Below are 19,993 nucleotides of genomic sequence, written 5' to 3'. Positions count from 1 at the left end.
CCGACTTCAGCCAGGTCACGATCTCGCGGTCCGTGAGTTCGAGCCCCGCGTCGGGCTCTGGGCTGATGGCTCGGAGCCTGGAGCCTGTTTCCGATTCTGTGTCTCCCTCTCTCTCTGCCCCTCCCCCGTTCATGCTCTGTCTCTCTCTGTCCCAAAAATAAATAAAAAAAGGTTGAAAAAAAATTAAAAAAAAAAGTAAGTTTAAAAGTGTATCTTGTACACATATTACACATGTACACATATTAAATGCACACAGAAAACACTGCATAAGTTCCACCTCAAAGACAAAGGTAAAGACAAGCAGGAAATGTCATGGTGGGTGAATGATTCCATGGCTGAAAAATGAATTGCTATTTCAAGTTCTCCAGGGGATATGCTGTATTGAAGGTTAGAAGTCATTTTCTATTTTTCCAGATTGTAAATAAGAAAGTATCATTAAACGCACATTCAGCTGCTATTTTGGTCCCCTGAAGTTTGAAAATTATTATTTATTTTTTCCTTAGGAATGAGGACTTGTGTATTAGGAAGAGGTTTGAGGAGATGGGCGAGGTCCGTCAAAGGCAGCTGGAGAAGGGGCTCATAACCTCTATCTGTCCTAGAACCCAGTGGGAGAGGAAAGCTTATGCTGGGGACTCTCCTTTCCATCTGTTCAGATTGCGATGGGCTGACTGGATTCACTTAAGCCACGTTTGCTTCCATGTGGGCATTTGTAGCATCCTCTCAACTAAATGTATTCACTGCAGACAGATGTCAAGAATTCTCAATTCCAACTATTAATGTAAGATCTCCGGAGGACCAGACAACCTCTTATCTTTAAGTGGGTATACAATTGGTTAGATGTTACAACATATGCCCTTTTTACTTTAATGGTCTGAACTTTTTTTCTAATATTCAGATTTATGATTTATTTTCAAAAGCATACAAATTATAGACCAAATAAAAACTCATATCATAGAGTGTGAAGAATATTAAAATGTTGACCTTGATGCCATATGCCGAGATTTCAAATCTACACATTTTGAACAGATTTTATTATAGGGAAAAAATGGAAATACAATTGAACAAAATATATAAATAAGTCATATACCATCATCATTATATCATTTAGCCTACCACTAAAACCTGCATCAAATTGATGTATTTCACCAGCCAACCATAAAATAAGGAAATTTTTTACTAAACAGTTGAAAATCAATTGAATGCATCATATATATATGTGTATATATATATATATATATATATACATGAAACCATGTTATTTCTGAATTATGATGTACAAATAACCAATTATAATTTCTTTGCTTTTTAAAATATCAAAACATTTAAATAAATTTTATAAGAATTACCTTTTCATGTAATAAAAATAACAATATATTGCTATCCTGAGAAAAATGTCTTGGTTAGATATATAACTTGTCTCCTCATAACCAGCCCCCCAGCATAAATCAAATTCAAACTTAATCTACCTAAATATGGTGGCCTTGTAGGAATATATATAACACCCCTTTTATAGTGTTTTCTCTAAAAGCAACTGTTTAATTTTGTTCTTCCTATTAGTTGGGTTTAAGTAATTATCTTCATTTACATTGCAGATATACTTACAAGTTGTAAGTATTCTTGAGAAGTTTAAGCATTAGTGTTTTGATTGTGTATTGTGTGTGTTAAAACATAGTGATCCGACATTTAATAGAGCCATAAAACAAATTCTTTATATTTCAGCGAACATAAAGAAAACAAATGGAGCCCCATTTTAGGAGGACTGCATGGTCTGTTATCAGTTAGAAAAAATGAGATCCACAGCCCCCTACACCAGGTGACTGAATCATAAAAAAAATATGGAAGTTGATAATAGTAGTTACTACAGCAATAAAAACATGATAAAAGTTTCCTTGACAGTTTGAAACCTTGGAAGCCTTGCCAAATTGAAAGTCTAGTTTGGAAGTCCTGGCACTAACCTGCTGTCTTTAGTAGGTCTTTGGGTTTTCTGACAACTTCTGGTTCATCCCCTTAAGTCAAAGTGATCTATCAAAATGCCTTAGTTTCCAACAGCAATCAAAATCAATTGAACTAAAACACACATTAAAAAAAAACAAACTACTGTAGTATTTGCAGAGAAAGGACTCCTTGATTGAGTCAAAATACTCAGAATCTGCTGTAGATTCATTTTGCAATTGAATATATATTTTTTGGAGTTATCAGCCCTGAGCTTACTCAAATTTATGTTTGTTCATTTTAAATACAATAATCCTAGCCACTGATTTTGATAACATTTTTCTTTTTGCAAAGTAGAAAATTCACAGGGAAAAATTTTAGATACCGATGATTCTTTAAGTCTTTGCTCAACTTAAGGACCCATAAGATGATAATTAATAAGATCCTAACGCTGACCGCCTCTCTAAGCTCTTAACCCTATTACTGTATTAGACCCCCGTCTCCGGACCATGCCAAAGTATTACCGCTTTGAAATAACTTTTAGTGGGTTACATATTTTTTTGATCAGTTTCTGTTTTTCTTCTTGGAATCTTTCAGTGAAATGGAACTGAAAGAAGAAACTTCAAATACACAACAGCATTATATTTTCCTCATAAATATTACCAGAACTATTTCCATTTCAAAAATCGGTGATTTATTCCAACACTTTCTGAGTGGAAATTATTGTTTTGTAGAGAAGACTGCTAAGCACAGGGGTAACTAAAAGGAGGAAGATCAGATGACCCAAGGGTAAGCCCAACTGGCAGGGAATGGGGAGCCTTTCTTTTTCATATGTCCCTACAGGATCCTATTAGCTTACCTGGATGGCTTGCAAATAGCTCACTGTGCTTTCAAATGCACACACACACACACACACACACACAATGTCAACAGTGATGCTTGGATGCTTATGCAGTTATTCTTGCCTTTTAATATTATAAATGTTTTCTTTAGTTCAGTTTAGATTGGATACTAATCAGTTCTTACCAAAAATAATACACTTCCTTAACTTTTACATCTAAAAATTTGTTTAAATACCTATTCTTTTTTTCTCAAATGATGAACTTGATAAGCACATACAAATACACATGCACACACACACACACACACACACATACACACACCTATTTCCCCAAAGTAAAATGTTTTTTCAATTAAGGAGTAAAGAAAATAATCCTAGCATTTCAGGGCCTTATCTTTAAAAAAAAAACAACACTTCACTGCACTGTGTTCAAAAGTTTTGGTTGTTGGACAGCAGGGAGTTCATCTGATCAAAATTCAGAGGATATCAGGATTGGAAGGAACTAGACAGTTATCCTATTAAACCACATTCAAATAGTTGAATGTGTATGATAATATCTTTGCCAAGTAATCACTCTATGGTTGTATACCTCCAGTAAAAATGAAAATGAAAGATACTCTTTGAACACAGACTATTACTAGTAATATATTTATTAATAGTATTGTTACACTTGTTTCTAAAATCTATTATTATTTCAATGGTGAAGAGGTAAATGCAGGACTAACCTCAGTCAGATGGTTATTATAATTAGGTTGACAGTAAATTACAAGAAACATCCATGACTATAAACCTATTATAGAGCATATAATACATTAAAACATGATGAGAGGCTGCATGAATTGGCAACATTTTATATCACTAAAAAATGGTCAAAAACCTAAAAATAGTGTTTGCATATAGTTGCAGATATTAGAAAAATCTTTCATTTAATTTTTTTTGTTTTATTTTATATTTGAGAGAGAGAGAGAGACAGAGACAGAGAGCGAGCAGGGGAGGAGCAGAGAGAGACAGAGACAGAATGGGAAGCAGGCTCCAAGCTCTGAGCTGTCAGCACAGAGCTGGACGCAGGGCTCGAACCCACGTGCAGTGGGTTCATGACCTGAGCTGAAGCCGGACGCTTGACCGACTGAGCTACCCAGGTGCCCCCAAATCTTTCATTTTAAAGGTTAATTCTGTACCACTTAAAAAAATCTATCATCTGTCAGAGGCAGATATGTATTGTTTATATCAAGTGATAGTTGTGCTTAAATATAACTTAAGACAGTTAAATATAAATTCATGTTTACTTTCATATAAAAATATATATAAAAATAGAGTATTTAAAGAGGTGGATATTCATACCAAGGAACTGATCAATCAAAATAGTCTCTCTTTTTTTGTATGGTAATGAAATTGAGGTATTTGTACAGTTGTTAATTTCAGACATTATTGAATAACACTCTCAGCTTTATTTTTCCCCAAAAGAAAAATAATCCTTTAAAACACAATTGTAACTGTGGGATAGCTTATAACAAAACACATAAAATAAAGAAATTCACTATTTTGAAATTAAAATATAGAAGAGAAAGTTCTCGATACTAGAACTAGGTATGTTTTATATATGTATGCCACAGTTTTAATAAAAAAATATTTTTATTCCTACTCTCAATTTGGATGAGAAAAATCAAAATATAGTTACCAATAACATGGTATTTGTGGACGTATACAAATGCTTTATGAAAATAAATGCCTATGCAAATGCCTAATCCTTTGAAAATATTTACATAAAACGTAACCTTAAATCACATAGGCCTCTAACAACAAACAAAAGCTTTCTTAAGTAGTATCATCAATAAAACACATTAAAGTAATACATGAGGAACTACATTTTGTTTCTCACTTTAACATTACAGTTGTTATCAACTTAGACTGCAGTTACCTATCCAAGTTCACAGACAGGATAGGAGGGAATGTTACTGAAAAGTACAAAGAGTGCAAAGTTAAATCCATTGGTGTTTTAACTGTAAATTACTACACTTCCTATGTCTCTCCTAGAATCCCTCCGAGTTCCCTGTGTGGCATTCCTGTTCTTTTCCTTTCAATTGTAAAATTTAAAAAGTATAGGAAGAAATGTTTTTCCTAAGCATTAGATTACAAAGTCTAAGCTATCGTACACATCACTCTTTCTCCTGGTAAAAAACACAAGCACAATCCCTACTTGCAAATGGAATGTAACTGCTTTTTTCCCCTCTTCAGTATTAATGTACCGATAGAGAAGATAACACAATACTCAAGACCATTATCCTTTTTGTCCACATAATTCAAGTGTCTATATTTCTCCTTATTATCATCATGCAATACCTAGCCCACAGTGGTTCCAATTTATGATTATACTTCAAGTAACCTTTTTCAAGCTCTAGCTTTCCCCTTGAAACCAAGTGATTGTCAAGTGCATATATTGACCTTATAAAGCTGTAGGAAAAAAAGTGTTATTATTACTTTTTTTTAAGCCATGTGTGCATTGGTGTCTATGTGTGTGCCAGCATGCATGAGTGTGTGGTCAATCCAAGATACCCGTGATGTGTAGGATTTGGTTCTTAGACCACGTCCAGGTGAGTGGCTTGCTTCCATTTCCAAGTTCAGTCCTCCTGCAGGGAGTCTACACAGTCCTTTTACTTGCACACATCCTGCTGAGAAGGATTTCAGAGCAAACCTGATTAACTGGACCTCTGACATGATATGGTGATTGAGAATTTGTTACAGAGTCTTGTTGTCGTTTGCTTTGATTGCTGAAATATCTTCCCACAATATGATTTCTTGATTGTTTCATTCTGATAAAGTGATATTCTTTGGATAACTTTGACTTCACTACCTGCAAATAAAGAGCAAAAAAAAAAAAGTCAAAATCAAGGAGATTCAAGCCCTGCGTAGATTAGTGTGACTAACTCACAAACTTGAGCGGCATCTTTATCACAGAGATGTTGCCTAAAGGTGATAAATATGATCTACATAACCAAGAGCCAGAGTAACTTACCTGTCAAAAAACCCCCTAAGGTTGGAATTTGAATTTCTGCCATTTTTCTTACCTCAGGACAGTTGGTTCCAATGCATCTGAGGGATAGTTTCAGATGGTTTCTATACCACACTGTTGCCTCTGTGTGTGTGAGTGTGTGTGAGTGTGTGTGTGTGTGTGTGTGTGTGTGTACTTAGGCCAAATGCTAACATATGGAAAAGACACTGAGGTGCCTGTGCTGGGTCAGTGAATCAAACATGGTACTCTAAACCTGTCATGGCATCCCTTTATAGAATGGAAATTAAAGCTATTTGTGGAGAAAAGAAAAATACTTTTCCATTGCACAACCATAAGCTGATGCTGTTACAATTAGTGGTTTCATTTTTTCTGGGTACTTAGTAAGTTATGGAATTTGTAGAAGCAAGCTATGCCATATTAAGCTAATAACTTATATATGTTTGTACATATGTAAATATATTTATCTTAAAATTTTTGAATAGGCAGAATTACAAAGCATTTAAATAGCATAAAAAGATATATAACAAAAATTTCCTCCCCACCTCCAGTCATTCAATTTATGAGTGATTAATAATGCAATAACAAGACATTATTTTTGGTCAATATGGATACATAAACTATAGATTATTGGTGACTAATGAAGGTAACACTGGCTCACATGGAGTTTTAAAATTCCTTTAAGTGCTATATAATAATTTAGATCCACATGTTTTTATTCCATATTAGAGGATACACTGAAAACAGCTCCAAAAATACAGAATATTTAAACAAATACAAGATGCTTATTTTGAAGATAAGGTATTTTTAGTTATATGCAAGTAAGTATGAACCTTTTTAGAAGATTTACTGGACTAGAAATTCTGTAAAGATATAAACCAAAATGTTAACAGTAGTGATCTTTGGGTAGAGGAATTATAGGTGATTTAAAAACGTATTCTTTGTAACTTTCAGTCTTGACTTTTTTATTTGAATACAACAAATGTACACTCCTTTATAATCATAAAAATGTTGAAGCTATTTCCATTCTGAAGAAAAGATGTAATAGTAATGCATTTTAAAACCAATTATACCCTGCCAACCCCAAAGAAATGAATTGTTTTCCTGTAGCTATGGGAGGTTTGGTTTTTTATGATCAGGCCTTCAGATGAAGTGACTCTTAAGAAGACCAGTGAAATCAGTGGGTTGTGGTAAGGAATCCCTACGGATGGTAATTCAGAGCTCAGTTTGCAGTTAACCACTGATTAATATTCCAGGTCCCAAGGTTGTAAGTTTCTCTTATGTGCAGTTCCTTCCACCCTGTTTAGTTATACTACAACTTTAAATATGATAGGCCAGGAGGTGCACCAATGTTTTCCTGAAGGTTCTGTTTTGGAGGAGGTGTGTATTCAATGATAGCAAGATTAGTGAACATTTTTAAGGAAGTTTATTTAAGGAAACACTTAAGCATAAATATTACATTCAACCTTGAAAAAATATTATTTCAGTGTTCTGAAGCCAAAATAAGGTTACTTTTGTTTGTATAAGTTTATCTTAAGGTCTGGCTTTTGCAATTGCCAGGTGATCTACATGCTAATTAAATGCAAAACAGTTAAAAATACATCTCATTGCAAAAGGTTATATCCTTCTTTAAAAGTTATCTCAATGTTTTGTATGATTTTAGGGTTGCATTTAATGTTGCATTACAAATGTTGGAGAATGCTAGTGTAGATGCTTACAGCAATCTTGAACGTGATTTATAAAAGAGATAATACAAAAATGTTTATGTCCAGTGTCTTTGTTGAAGCCTATAGCTTCTCCTCAAGAGTAGTGTCAATATTTTGCCAGATCACATGGGAAGGTTGATAATGTATTTCTATTTTTATTTTATTTTATTTTATTTATTTTTTTTAAATTTATTTTTGGGACAGAGAGAGACAGAGCATGAACGGGGGAGGGGCAGAGAGAGAGGGAGACACAGAATCGGAAACAGGCTCCAGGCTCTGAGCCATCAGCCCAGAGCCTGACTCGGGGCTCGAACTCCCGGACCGGGAGATCGTGACCTGGCTGAAGTCGGACGCTTAACCGGCTGCGCCACCCAGGCGCCCCTGTATTTCTATTTTTAAACCAGTAAGGTGATCTCTGAGAAAGGAAGATGGGATGATGGAGTCTCTTCCACCTTCTGAGGGCCTGCCTAATGCCTCACACAATGCCACTGGTCACAGCATGCTATTATTCAAGATTGATTCCTACACATCTATCCCAGGGCTTGGCCCAATAGCACTTAATTCAGTTGGTTTCCTTTGAAAGCTATTTTGCAAGAGATAATCAAAGACGATAACTTTCCTAATTCTTTGGTTAAGCCAGTATTACTTTGAAGCTGACTCCTGAAAGATGACAAACCTACAAAGAAAGAGTTACTTCAATTTTGATTTGTCAAAATAAAGATGTAAAAATCCCCTCAAATACTATTGTAAATTGAATCCAGGAGTCTTTAAAAAATCCAGCATTATTGTGCACTATGCCATTAGCACATAAAATTTATTTCAGGCATGCAAGTTTTAACATTACAAAATATTTTGTTATAGAAAATCACCAAAGAATTATTTGTAGCTATATGATTGTTTACCTTAAGAACCCAAAGGAATCTACCAAAAAATAATGAGATGGTATAAAGTTAATATTTAAAAATTATATAGCTTTTCTATATTCTATCAATAATTAAGAAGAGATATATCAGAGAAAAGATCCCATTACAATACTAAAACAATTTCATTCAGTTTAGCGATTATGCAGGTGAAGAAAACATGAAGTTAAAAAAATTTTTTTTAATGTTTATTTATTTTTGAGAGAGAGAGTGAGAGCATGAGTCGGGGAGGGGCAGAGAGAGGGAGACACCGAATCGGAAGCAGGCTCCAGGCTCTGAGCTGTCAGCCCAGAGCCTGAGGCGGGGCTCAAACCCACGAGCAGTGAGATCATAACCTGAGCCTAAGTCGGACGCCAAACTGACTGAGCCATCCAGGTGCCCCCAAAACATGAAGTTTAATAAAAGGAAAACATGAACAAATGGAAAGACATACCACGTCAAATCTCTCCAGATTAATTAAAATACTATGCCAATTGTAATCCCAGCAGTATTTGGGGGGGGGGGGGACATGACAAAGAAATCCTAAAATACATCTAGAAGAATAAATGTGAGTAAATAACCAAGACCAGTAACCAAATAAACAGTGGTGGGGGGTGAGGGGCATTTTCATTACCAAATGTTCACTCATCAATATTAACTGAGTCTACCACCAGCCTACCATAGACCCAGTTTTTTGTTGCATAAGCCAAGTATAAGCAGAATTCAATACTGAGAAAATACAGGGATGTCCATACTACAGATTAAAATGCATTTCATAAACTGCTATTCTTTCCTAAAAGTGTTTTTAGAGCAATAAAGTAGTTCTAAATAAAGCCCAATGTTATATAAATCTAGCAATCATAAATGCTGACATTGTAAGAGTATTAATTACATGGAATTAAAATCAAGAGTGTATGTATAAAATGGAGCTATGTACCAAACTGCTAATAGAATCTCCAATGGGGAAGGGAGTGAGAATTGAGGGGTATATATGACATAAAGGCTGGAACTTTTTTTTAAGATTTTATTTTTAAGTAATCTCTACACTCTATTTGGGGCTCGAACCTACAACCCCGAGACCAAGAATTTGCATGCTCCACCGACTGAGCCTGCCAGGTACCCCTAAAGGCAGGAAGTTTTGTTTTTATTCCGTATACTTGTTTTTACATTTTTACAGTTAGCAAGAATTCATGTAATCCTTGTATAATAGAAAAGCAGTAGAAGAGATTTACTGATTTATTTTTTTCCATATAATATCCAATTTTCAATCTTCAGCGTTCTCTGTGTGAAAACACATGGAGTAATTCAAATATGGTCCCTACCCTCAAGGGGACTATATAAAGACACATGTCTAAGATACTTGAAGTAAGTACAAGAATGAAATGACTTCAAAGACATTGTCTGAGACTAGCTCCCCAAGGTCAGGCACCATGTTGTTTCCACGTAACGAATAGTTTCTTCATACGTTACTTAGTGCTAATTATCATGCCATAAGGTGGGCATGATAATCTGTTCACACAGCTATTATTTCTTTGAACTTATTTGTCAAATTTAGTCTCCAGCATTGCTGTCAAACTATTATCTCCAAGTTTCAAAATATTACTTTATTTTACCTACTCTTATGGGCTCCAAAGTGCAGGAAAAGGGAGTTAGCTACAATTTTAAGGCTTGGAAATGTTTTGCAAGTGAAGATGTTGATACCTGTACAAAAAAGGGCTAATTGCTTTTTTTCTTTGATCTCTTGTGTGGAAATGTGCCCGTTTGGGTCCTTCCCCACATCAGAGGACCACTTAGGATTATTAAAATCCAACTTCCTGAGAAACTTAACAGAAACCCATGGGGGAGGGGAAGGAAAAAAAAAGAAAAAAAAGAGGTTAGAGTGGGAGAGAGCCAAAGCATAAGGGACTCTTAAAAACGGAGAACAGAGGGTTGATGGGGGGTGGGAGGGAGGGGAGGGTGGGTGATGGGTATTGAGGAGGGCATCTGTTGGGATGAGCACTGGGCATTGTATGGAAACTAATTTGACAATAAATTTCATATATTGAAAAAAAAATAAAATCCAACTAAAGTGTCGACTGGAATGTGGCTCTGAAAGAGAGATGTTCTCAATACAAATGGTAGGTTACCTCTGGGGCACAGTAATAATAATAGTAAACGACAAAAGTGACCTATTAGAAAATATCACGAAAGAGACCTTGAACCAAAGACAAAAGACTCTAGACGTGTTTGTATAGGGATCGTCTCAACCAGAGACAAATTCTAAGTGTTTGATGCTGACAAATGCTCCTTTAAATTTCAGCGCATGTGACCTGGCCAACTGAGAAAGAGACGTGTACCTAGAGGGATAAGGAGGTATCACCTATGATTATGTAATGGGATTTGGCACACGTTTACATGACTCTAAACGTGAATGTTAAATGACAATTCTTTTGACACTTTACTTATTTTTAATATTCATTTACTTATCTTTGAGAGACAGACCGCGAGTAAGGGAGGGGCTGAGAGAGAGAGGAAGACAGAGAATCCAAAGCAGTCTCTGCTGCTGTCAGTGCAAAGCCCAAAGCCTGACACGGGGCTCAAACCCACAAATCGTGAGATCATGACCTGAGCCGAAGTCAGAGGTTCAACCAACTGAGTGACCCAGGCACACCTCTTTTGACACTTTAAAATACTCCAAAGTAACTCTTTGTTTTTAGCTTTGTGTGTGTGTGTTTGCTGTTGTTTATTTTCTTTTTATGAGTTTACTGTGTCAAATTACACATAACATTAGGAAGCAATAGTGAAGGACAGTTGGTCCTCAGAAAGTGTGATAACCTGTTTGGTCAGCATTGTTCTATAATCACAAGTATAAATGTGACAATAAAAATTATCTTTCTCATGACAATGTTCAAATTTAGATTAAGTTATATGTAAGAATAGACTTTCAAGTAAAGATGACAATGTTTCAAAACAGTAATATATTTGTAATATAATAACTATAGAAACTTAGGAGTAATTTTGGTGCTGGAAGCAATTGCTGTCATGATAACATATTATAGAAATGTGGATGATCACATTTTCTGCGACCCAGGGTGACAAGAATTGAAATTCTGTGCTTTGGCGTGCAGAAGTAAGTTTTACTTTTTAATAGGTTCCTTATATGTTAAGAGATCTCCCAGTTTATGATTGTAGATCTTTCTACATATCTATGTAGTTAAAGACCTGGGCACAAACACATTTTAGAAGGCATACAAATGGCCACATTTCAACTTGACTGGTTTTGTCCAATGGTTATTTTAAGACTACCCAAACAAATGAAAAACTGTTACAAATTTACACAACAAAACTAACATTGCAACTTTTACTATTAAATGCATGTAATTTCAACCCTCAAAATTGATTTCACATAAATTTTAATCAGAATGAGTATATTACCATGTCAATTAACTGCTGCATCTGAAATAACTTAGAATTTTTGAAAAGTTACTACAAAAAGGGAAAGCTTGGTGAATTATTGGAAACGTGTCAGGCAGATTATAAGCAAATACCTTTCCTAAAACTGATCTTAACCTGAATAACACCCAAGGAACTTCTGATGTGCTTCCAGATCCACAGAACAAAATAGAAAACAATTTTCAGTGGCTCAAGCGTTCCAAAATCTCTCTAGACTGGATTAAGGGGGATGTTCTGATTATAAACGTGTTTCACAGACAGGGATGGGCTATAAAGAATGAGGGTAATGGCTTTCCACGGTTGGAAAACATGAGCTTGACCAAAATGTGCTAATGTGGTCTTTTAAAACAAATGTATACTATTGAAGTACTTTTTATTTGGTATAGTCATTCTGCAGCCATGACATTCAATCCAAGATCCAGTCACCAAATTTATGACCAGCTGAAAAAAGTAGCCCAAGAATTCACAGAAATGGAATAAAAATAAAGCAACAAACAATAGCTACAAGCCAGTCCTTATAATTCATGGTTCCATTTCAGGAAATCGTACAATTTTTACAGATAATAATGATTTTTTTCACCCCCCCCCAATATTGAATCATGGCCACATGAAATAAGTATGTTTTGATTGAAGGCAGTCCAACTTCTGAATGGGTCAAAGATGCTGAGGATTAGGGGGCAAGACTAAAGTTTTCTTTAGGAATGAGGAATTGTTTTTTGTTTTTGGTATTTCCAGATTTGCAGTGTCTCAGTCTCTCCCCCCTACCTCCAAATCTCCAGTCCTTTCTTACTCCGACAGCTGAGCCTTTTTAACTCCTGCTCCTTAGGCAGACCTCAGTTTCTGGCTCTGGGAACAAATTCTGCTCTGAGGTGAGCAGACTGATTATAAGGAGGTATAGACCAGTAGCTTACCAATTTAATGTTGAACTGTTGGTTCTATCTTGTACTCCTATGCAGCTCTCCAGAGACTAATTACCGTTTTAAACTCAATTTCCTAAATGGCTGAATATTCATGTCAGTGAATTCTTGATATAATATAAAAGACTTTCATTAGTGTAATTATTACAACCTAAGTTTCAACCTTGCTCTGTTTAGATGTACATCTTGGGTCTTGGAATCTATTTTGACCTTAACTTGCAGGTATTTGTTTCCATCGATCTCTCTTGAGCTGAGAAGTTTTATTTAAGCAAGAAAATGTTACTTAGAACCAGTTTGTGTGGACCAACATTCAAACTGCCTACTTCACCGTAGGGATCCGCTGAGCACAACTGTGGCTTTTGAAAGATCTTCGATTGGGCCCCTCCGTTTCTTGTCAGAAGAGTCCTCTAGCCCCTTGCGCGAGGCGGTGCGTGCCTGTCTGCTGGTATTTTGGACGGTTTGGGGGGAAGTTTAGGGGCTCTACCCTTCAGGTGCCAACTTGTACGTGCATTTTTCCGAGTTCAGCCTCTAGATTAATTTGTTCTTTTCCATACCCGTGTTTCTGAGTCCATCTCTGATGATCGATTTTAAAAGAAATCGTATATATGGAGGTATATATGGACAGCCACGGGGTGGGGTGGGGTGAGGGATTTGGGGTCCACCAGTTTTGCCTACAGATTGACCCGTGTCTCAGCCCCGCCTTCTTCTGCTCTGGGCTCGTTCAAGTCTGGGTCAACCAGAGGCTCTGCGGGCAAGTGTGCCTTCCTCTCTAGTTGGTATCTCTCCTCTCTCTCATTTTCCACTGTAACCTCTTTTGTAGGCTAAGTTAAACTTCTTAAAATGAATTCGGATTTCTTATCTCTTATGAGTTATTTCTTATTGTCTTTTTGGGGGGGAGGCAGGTGAATAGCTTTATGTGTTCAAAGTCTTTTGGTGGAGTTTCAAGTGGAAGAGAAGATAAATGCTTGCGGTCATTCTGCCACATTTAATCTGTACTCCATGCATGATTTTTGACCTTCTTCTGTACGCTAGTTTTTCCAAAGTGTGCTTAGTGAGGTGTTAACAGTGTTATTAAAAAAAGAAAAGTGGTTCTGTGGTCAAAAATGTTTGGGGAAAACTGGGTCAAACTAATTTAAATAGTTTCTTTGCTGTAACGGCTTTTTGGATCATTTAAAATACTGATATTATTTGAGAATCTTTACAGTGGAGGAGTACACAGAATTCCCCAAACCACAGATCCTGTTTTTACTTGGGTAGAGCATCAAAACATAAAGTAGAAAATGGTAATCAAGGTAGTGCAGAGCCCATCTTAGCTTGACTTTTAAAGGTTGGCACTATCCCCCCAAAATGAGGGTTTACTGCAAAAAACATGAAATAGTTATGGGTCAACATCTCTTTCTTAGGCATACTGACATTCTAGGTTCTAGTACTGCAGAAATTGGCATGTACAGCTGACTCATGGGGTCATAACACTAGTTCACATAGAGTGACTGGCACTCTTCGTTCATCTTTTATTTAATTATCCTTTTTAAGAGAGAGACCCTGATGTAATTGCTGTTACCACCATTCAATAGAGGATGCTCCTTCCAGAACAGGATTTTGTAGCAAACCATCCCAGGAAAGACTGGGCTCCCTTAGGGCTAAGGAATTCATTTTCAGCAGGCACTGATTTCTAATCTAATCATCCAGTGGAAAAAGCTAGAATTCACTTGCAGATGATGGAATGAGCACAAATTATTTTACACGGAATAAACTGTCTAGAGTCGCTTTCTCCCAAAAGGGGTTTAGGAATGGTAGGCAGTGAAAGCTCATGTGATTCCTCTTTAGTTACACGGCCATCAAAAGGTTTTGAATGACAACACTGGGTTGGAACTATAGACACATCCTGGTGGGGATACGAAGGATGAATTTGAGTAGTTGAAAGTGAAGGTTCTAAGATGAAAATATTGCAAAAGTCTAGGGCAAATAAATCATAGAGAAGAAGAGGCCCTCCAGCCAACCTTGTTCATTTAGCAGCACCCGACCAACTATTTACAGTGTCCTTGACTTGATCCTCCCCCACATTATCAGGGGCCTTCCTCCTATGCCCTCTTGTATTCTTGATGTATTCTGTGGTAGAGATTATTCTCTTTCTGCCCATAAACATGAAAAGCAGTTCCTCCTACCCTAGACTACTTTGTCTAAGTCCAGTATCTTTCCCCATTTCTTTCTTTTTTTTTTCTTCCTTCTTTCCTTCCTTCCTTCCTTCCTTCCTTCCTTCCTTCCTTCAAGAGAGAGAGGGGGGATAGAGAGAGGAAAAGAGAGAGGGAGAGAGAGAATCTTAAGCAGACTCCACAACCCTGGGATCATGACAGAGCTGAAATCAAGAGTTGGACAGTTGGACATTCAACCGAGTGCCCCACCTTTTTCTTATTTTCACTTGTTGAAAGGCTTTCCAGTCTCCTTTTCTCGTTTCTTATACCTCCTCAATCTATTGTAGTCTTATTTGTGCCCCTAAAATTTTATTGAAATTGCTCTTTAAAAAAAAAGTCTATTTATTTTTGAGAGAGACAGCACAAGTGGAAGAGGGGCAGAGAGAGAGAGAGGGAGACACAGAATTTGAAGGAGTCTCCAGGCTCTGAGCTGTCAGCCCAGAGCTTGACAAAGGGCTTGAACTCATGAACTGTGAGATCACTATCTGAGCCAAAGATGGATGCTTAACTGACTGAGCCACTCAGGAGCCCCTTTACTGCAATCACTCTTTTTTTTTTAATATTTATTTATTTTTGAGAGAGAAATAGAGTCAAGTGTGTGAGGGGCGGAGAGACGGAGACAGAGAATCTGAAGTATGGTCCAGGCTCTGAGCTGTCAGCACAGAGCCCAACGTGGGGATTGAAACCACAAACCATGCGATCATGACCTGAGTCGAAGTTGGACACTTAACTGACTGAGCCACCGAGGCTGAAATTACTGAAATTTCTCTTAAAGTGATCAGAAAAGACCTTCTCAATGCCAAATCCATGACTATTTAAAAATCCTTATCTTAATAAATCTATCCATTACATTTGACAACATTAATGCTATTTCGATCTCTACAAATTTTCACTTTTTGACTTTTCGTCGCACCACACTCTACTAAGAGTTTTCCTCTATCGGTTTATTTTCTAAATTCAAATGTTCCTATTTCTCCAAACTTTGCTTAAATATTGGCGTCTCCAAGAGTTCCATCCTCAGTTCCTCTTACTCTACTCACTTTTTCTGGATGATCTATTTTCATTGTTTCAACTGTTCTGTTTTCTGATGACGTCCAACTTTTTATCTCCAGCCCCACCCTGCACCTCAAGCTTCAGACTTGTATAGCCAACTGCCTGTAAGAGATCTCCACCTGGATGTCCTACAGGCATCTCAAACATAACATGTTCAAAACTGAATTCATCATCTTTTCCCTGAGCTTGTACCTTCTGTCATTCTCTGACTCAGTTGCTGGTTCAGCTCTAATCCATCATCCAAGTTAGGAATCGTCTTTGAGTCTTTCTACTCCCTCATGCTGCAGATAAGATCTACAGGTTTTATTTTTAAAATAGGGCTTGTATTCTCCTTCTCTCTTATGCTTACAGTCTCTGTCCTGATTTGGGTGAGCTTTTAGCATCTCTCACCTGACTTCTGAAAAAGTCTCCTAACTTCTCTCCCAGACTCTGTCCTCTTTCACTCTGTCCCCCTTGATGTTATCAGACTTACCTATTTGAAACAAATATGTGACCATCTCATTTCTCTATAAAACCTTTCATTGGCTCTCCACTACCTATAGGATACAGTCTCAGCTCTTAACTATGATCTGGCCTTAGCCCACCTTTCCCAGGACCCTATTATAGTCGATGTTCTACAATATACAGAATTGCCTGTGATTTCCTGAGAACATCAAGTTATTTCAAAGCTAATGTGGTTTACATTGTCCCATGGGGTTGAATGGCCTCCTTTCTGCCATCACCCTATTAGCCTGACTACTCATCCTTTAACAACCAACTTGGACAATTTTCAAGAGGAGGTTCACTCAATCTTCAGATTGGGTTAAGTGCCCTTTCTTGGTGTTATCACAATATCCTATTTATAACATGCTACTTAACATATTGTTTCATAATATGGGCTTTTATGCCTGATCCCCTGACTACACTGTCTTGAGGGAAGAGAATGTTTGTTATTTATGTTTGCATCACTACCATTTAGCTCAAGAACTGGACTCACAAACAAATTAAATAAAAGAATAAACAAGGTTGAGGCAACTGGAACAGAGTATGGAGAAAGGTTCAGCAGAATATTTAGTAGGTAAGGACTTGGTAAGTAGCTGGTCAGAGGTTGTTGTGGGCTGGGGAAAGATAAGAAGGAGCCAAGAATGATACTAGTTTGTAAATGAGAGTGCAATAAAGAAAATCTAGGCCTTCTAGGGAAGAAAGTTTAAAGGGACTATTATACTTCTCTCTTTGGGGATATGTTGAGTTTGAGATACTCAAGGAGACCCTAAAAAATGTTCTCCTAGCTCATTTTATAGTAGTTAGTACAGCTCACACAGACACAAAATTTTGTTGAATTAAATTGCCATTGCTAATTTATTAAAAATAGCCATGCTGAGGGGCGCCTGGGTGGCTCGGTCAGTTAAGCATCCGACTTCGGCTCAGGTCATGATCTCACGGTCCGTGAGTTCGAGCCCCGCGTCGGGCTCTGTGCTGACCGCTCAGAGCCTAGAGCCTGTTTTGGATTCTGTGTCTCCCTCTCTCTCTGCCCCTCCCCTGTTCATGCTCTGTCTCGGTCTGTCTCAAAAATAAATAAACGTTAAAATTAAAAAAAAAATAGCCATGCTGATAAATTCTGAGATCTGCTATCCACGCTAACTGTATTTGAATCAGTTGTTCTTTTTTCTCCAAAAGTCATTACCACAATTTTCTGGATAAATGAATTTAAAGGCTTTTTTCTTCATTGGGTTTATGACAACTCTTTAAATTTTGAGGGAGAAAGGGAAAAACTTTAAGCCCATAACACAGAAGGAAAACTTTTCTAGGCCAGATAAGCTTTTGTTTACATAATTAAACTTAAATAATCAAGAGTATAAGATGAAGATTAAATAGTAATAGGAAACCATCTCTCACAAAGAACTAACAATCTTTTCTTCTTTCCATGGTTCCAGAATGAAAGGAAACCTAGTGGTATTAGAGCTGGGTAGTGATCAGAGGGATTTTTTTTTTTTTTTTTTTGCAGGGGGGCAGAGAACTGAGGCAAGAGGTGTAGCTACATCTGCCAGAAAACAGAGATATCATATAAGGTCTGCACAGCTGATTAATAATCACGTAACTGTTGTGGTTTTGCCCCTCCTGCAGCCAGGTTTGGGCTGATAATATTTTTGTATCCTTCCCAGGTTTTAGCTTGTTCACACTAGATGTTTGCCACATAACTAACAGCACCATCCAAAACCACTCTTGTGAAAAAACTACTTGGATCCTGTTTGTTGTCCTGCATAAATGTTGGGAAAACAAAATTCCATTTCTGCCCATGAAGAGAAACACCTGCTTTTTTAACCAGCAGGAACATTTTAGTCAACATTGATGCACACCGGTTGGGAAATTGTTTAGAGATCCATGGCGGCAACATACTCTCTCTCGTGGTGACTTGACACATGAAAGAGGTGGGCCGAGACCTCTCGTCTTACCTGTGGCAACAAGAGTCAACTGATGCAGGTGTGTTATGTCTCTGATAGAATCCTCACGACAAATCAGAGGACGCAACAAGATCTTACTGTAATTGTTGTAGCAATCCTTCTTAGGTATGTGAGGATCTATTGTGGGAACGGCTTAATTGAACACCAGAAGATACAAACTCAAATTCTCATGGTTCTAGCACAGCTGATTTTAATTCTTGCTATTCCTGTATGACAAATTGCTTTGTCAGCTCATAAGATGAGCACAGAGGGAAAAAATGGTTATTATTAACAAATTTCTGTCCTTTAATATGTTTTACATGAGGCCAATAATCTCCTTTTCCCTGGCTTGCTACATTAATCATCAAATCATACTTTGCAAGCGCCTTTAGATTTTCTTGATTCTTTATAATAAGCTAACAGTGATTTAAGATGTTGGGTGATAGCGTAGAAAGATTGTTAAAACCTCAGCGTCAGCAGTAGAAACGTCCTGAGCTACAAGAGGTGCATTTTGTTCAAGACTTAAGCAGCAATTATGCCAAAGTGATGAACGGGTGTAGAGACTTTGTGATGAAGAGAGCCAGTTGAGAAAGATGACCTTATCACTCTGCAGTGTAACTGGAAAGGCAAATGCCCCCAGAAGTATTTTAGCTCAAAAAATAAAACTTCAAAATGGTAATGCTGCTCCAGAATCAATTAAGATAATTTGAAGGATACCTATGTAGCTTGCCAAGTCAACATGCATTAAAAATAGGGCTTGAGGCGCCTGGGTGGCTCAGTCAGTTAAGCATCTGACTCTTGGTTTTGGCTCAAGTCATGATCTCATGTTCGTGAGTTCGAGCCCTATATTGGGCTCTGCACTGATACTGTGGGGCCTGCTTAGGATTCTCTCTCTCTCCCTCTCTCTCTCTGCCCCTCCTGCTCTCTCTCTTTCTCTCTCTCTCTCTGATAAATTCTGGGATCTGCTATCCCCTATCTGCTATCTTTCAAAATAAATAAATAAACTTAAAAAATAGGGCTTAAAAAACAATTTGTACATAATGATTACACATAATTATAAAGTCAAATAAGTGACATAATTTCACCTGACATGCTTAAATTATTGCTATGCAAATTAAAGCTATTTTTATAAGTAATATTTATAAGCCAATATTCTAGTTCTGATGGTTCAAAGAGCCTTTGTTGTAGTTCTCAAATTCCATGACTATTAGTGTCAACCAGTTAATGCTGTGGCAGGAGACACATGTAATGCAATCATGTGGGAAGGGCATCTTCTGTTTTTAATTGGAGCCATGCTGGAAATCTTTGGAAGACTTCTCCTTTTTAGACTTCCCGAGCACTAAAGATGAAAAAGAAAAACAGATACCCTCCCCTAAAATACTAATTGAAGACACATTATATAAAAATAAGTAAATAAATAAACCTTTTCTAAAAGAGGCAAAAAAAAAAAAAAGATCAGTATATTGTCTTTCAAAGTCCCTGTTTTATGTGGGTTTTGGCAACCTTTGACTTGTTTTTGCAGCCAACTATGATACTGGGCTGGCTCAGCTGTAAGATTATTTTTTCCCCTTTCTGGCTACCTGCTCTTGTGTCT

General features: G+C 37.1%; 1 protein-coding gene across 7 annotated transcripts in view; it reads right to left on the bottom strand.

Annotated features, from left to right (window-relative positions):
• Positions 1-4,046: 4,046 nt before the first annotated feature.
• CPED1 (cadherin like and PC-esterase domain containing 1) overlaps positions 4,047-19,993 on the bottom strand; it is a 268,599-nt gene continuing 252,652 nt past the window's right edge. For 6 of the 7 annotated variants that reach the window (XM_047849268.1, XM_047849265.1, XM_047849266.1 and 3 more), the window contains one exon: positions 4,047-5,624. In XM_047849268.1, coding sequence (XP_047705224.1) covers positions 5,412-5,624 — 213 coding nt within the window. In that variant the 3' untranslated portion in view covers positions 4,047-5,411. The remainder of the gene's footprint in view (positions 5,625-19,993) is intronic. The other variant, XR_007150228.1, reaches the window with a different exon arrangement.

Source organism: Prionailurus viverrinus, chromosome A2 (genome assembly GCF_022837055.1).
Source record: "Prionailurus viverrinus isolate Anna chromosome A2, UM_Priviv_1.0, whole genome shotgun sequence".
In the NCBI taxonomy this organism is placed as follows: domain Eukaryota; kingdom Metazoa; phylum Chordata; class Mammalia; order Carnivora; family Felidae; genus Prionailurus; species Prionailurus viverrinus.
This window is presented reverse-complemented; position numbering and strand designations above follow the sequence as displayed.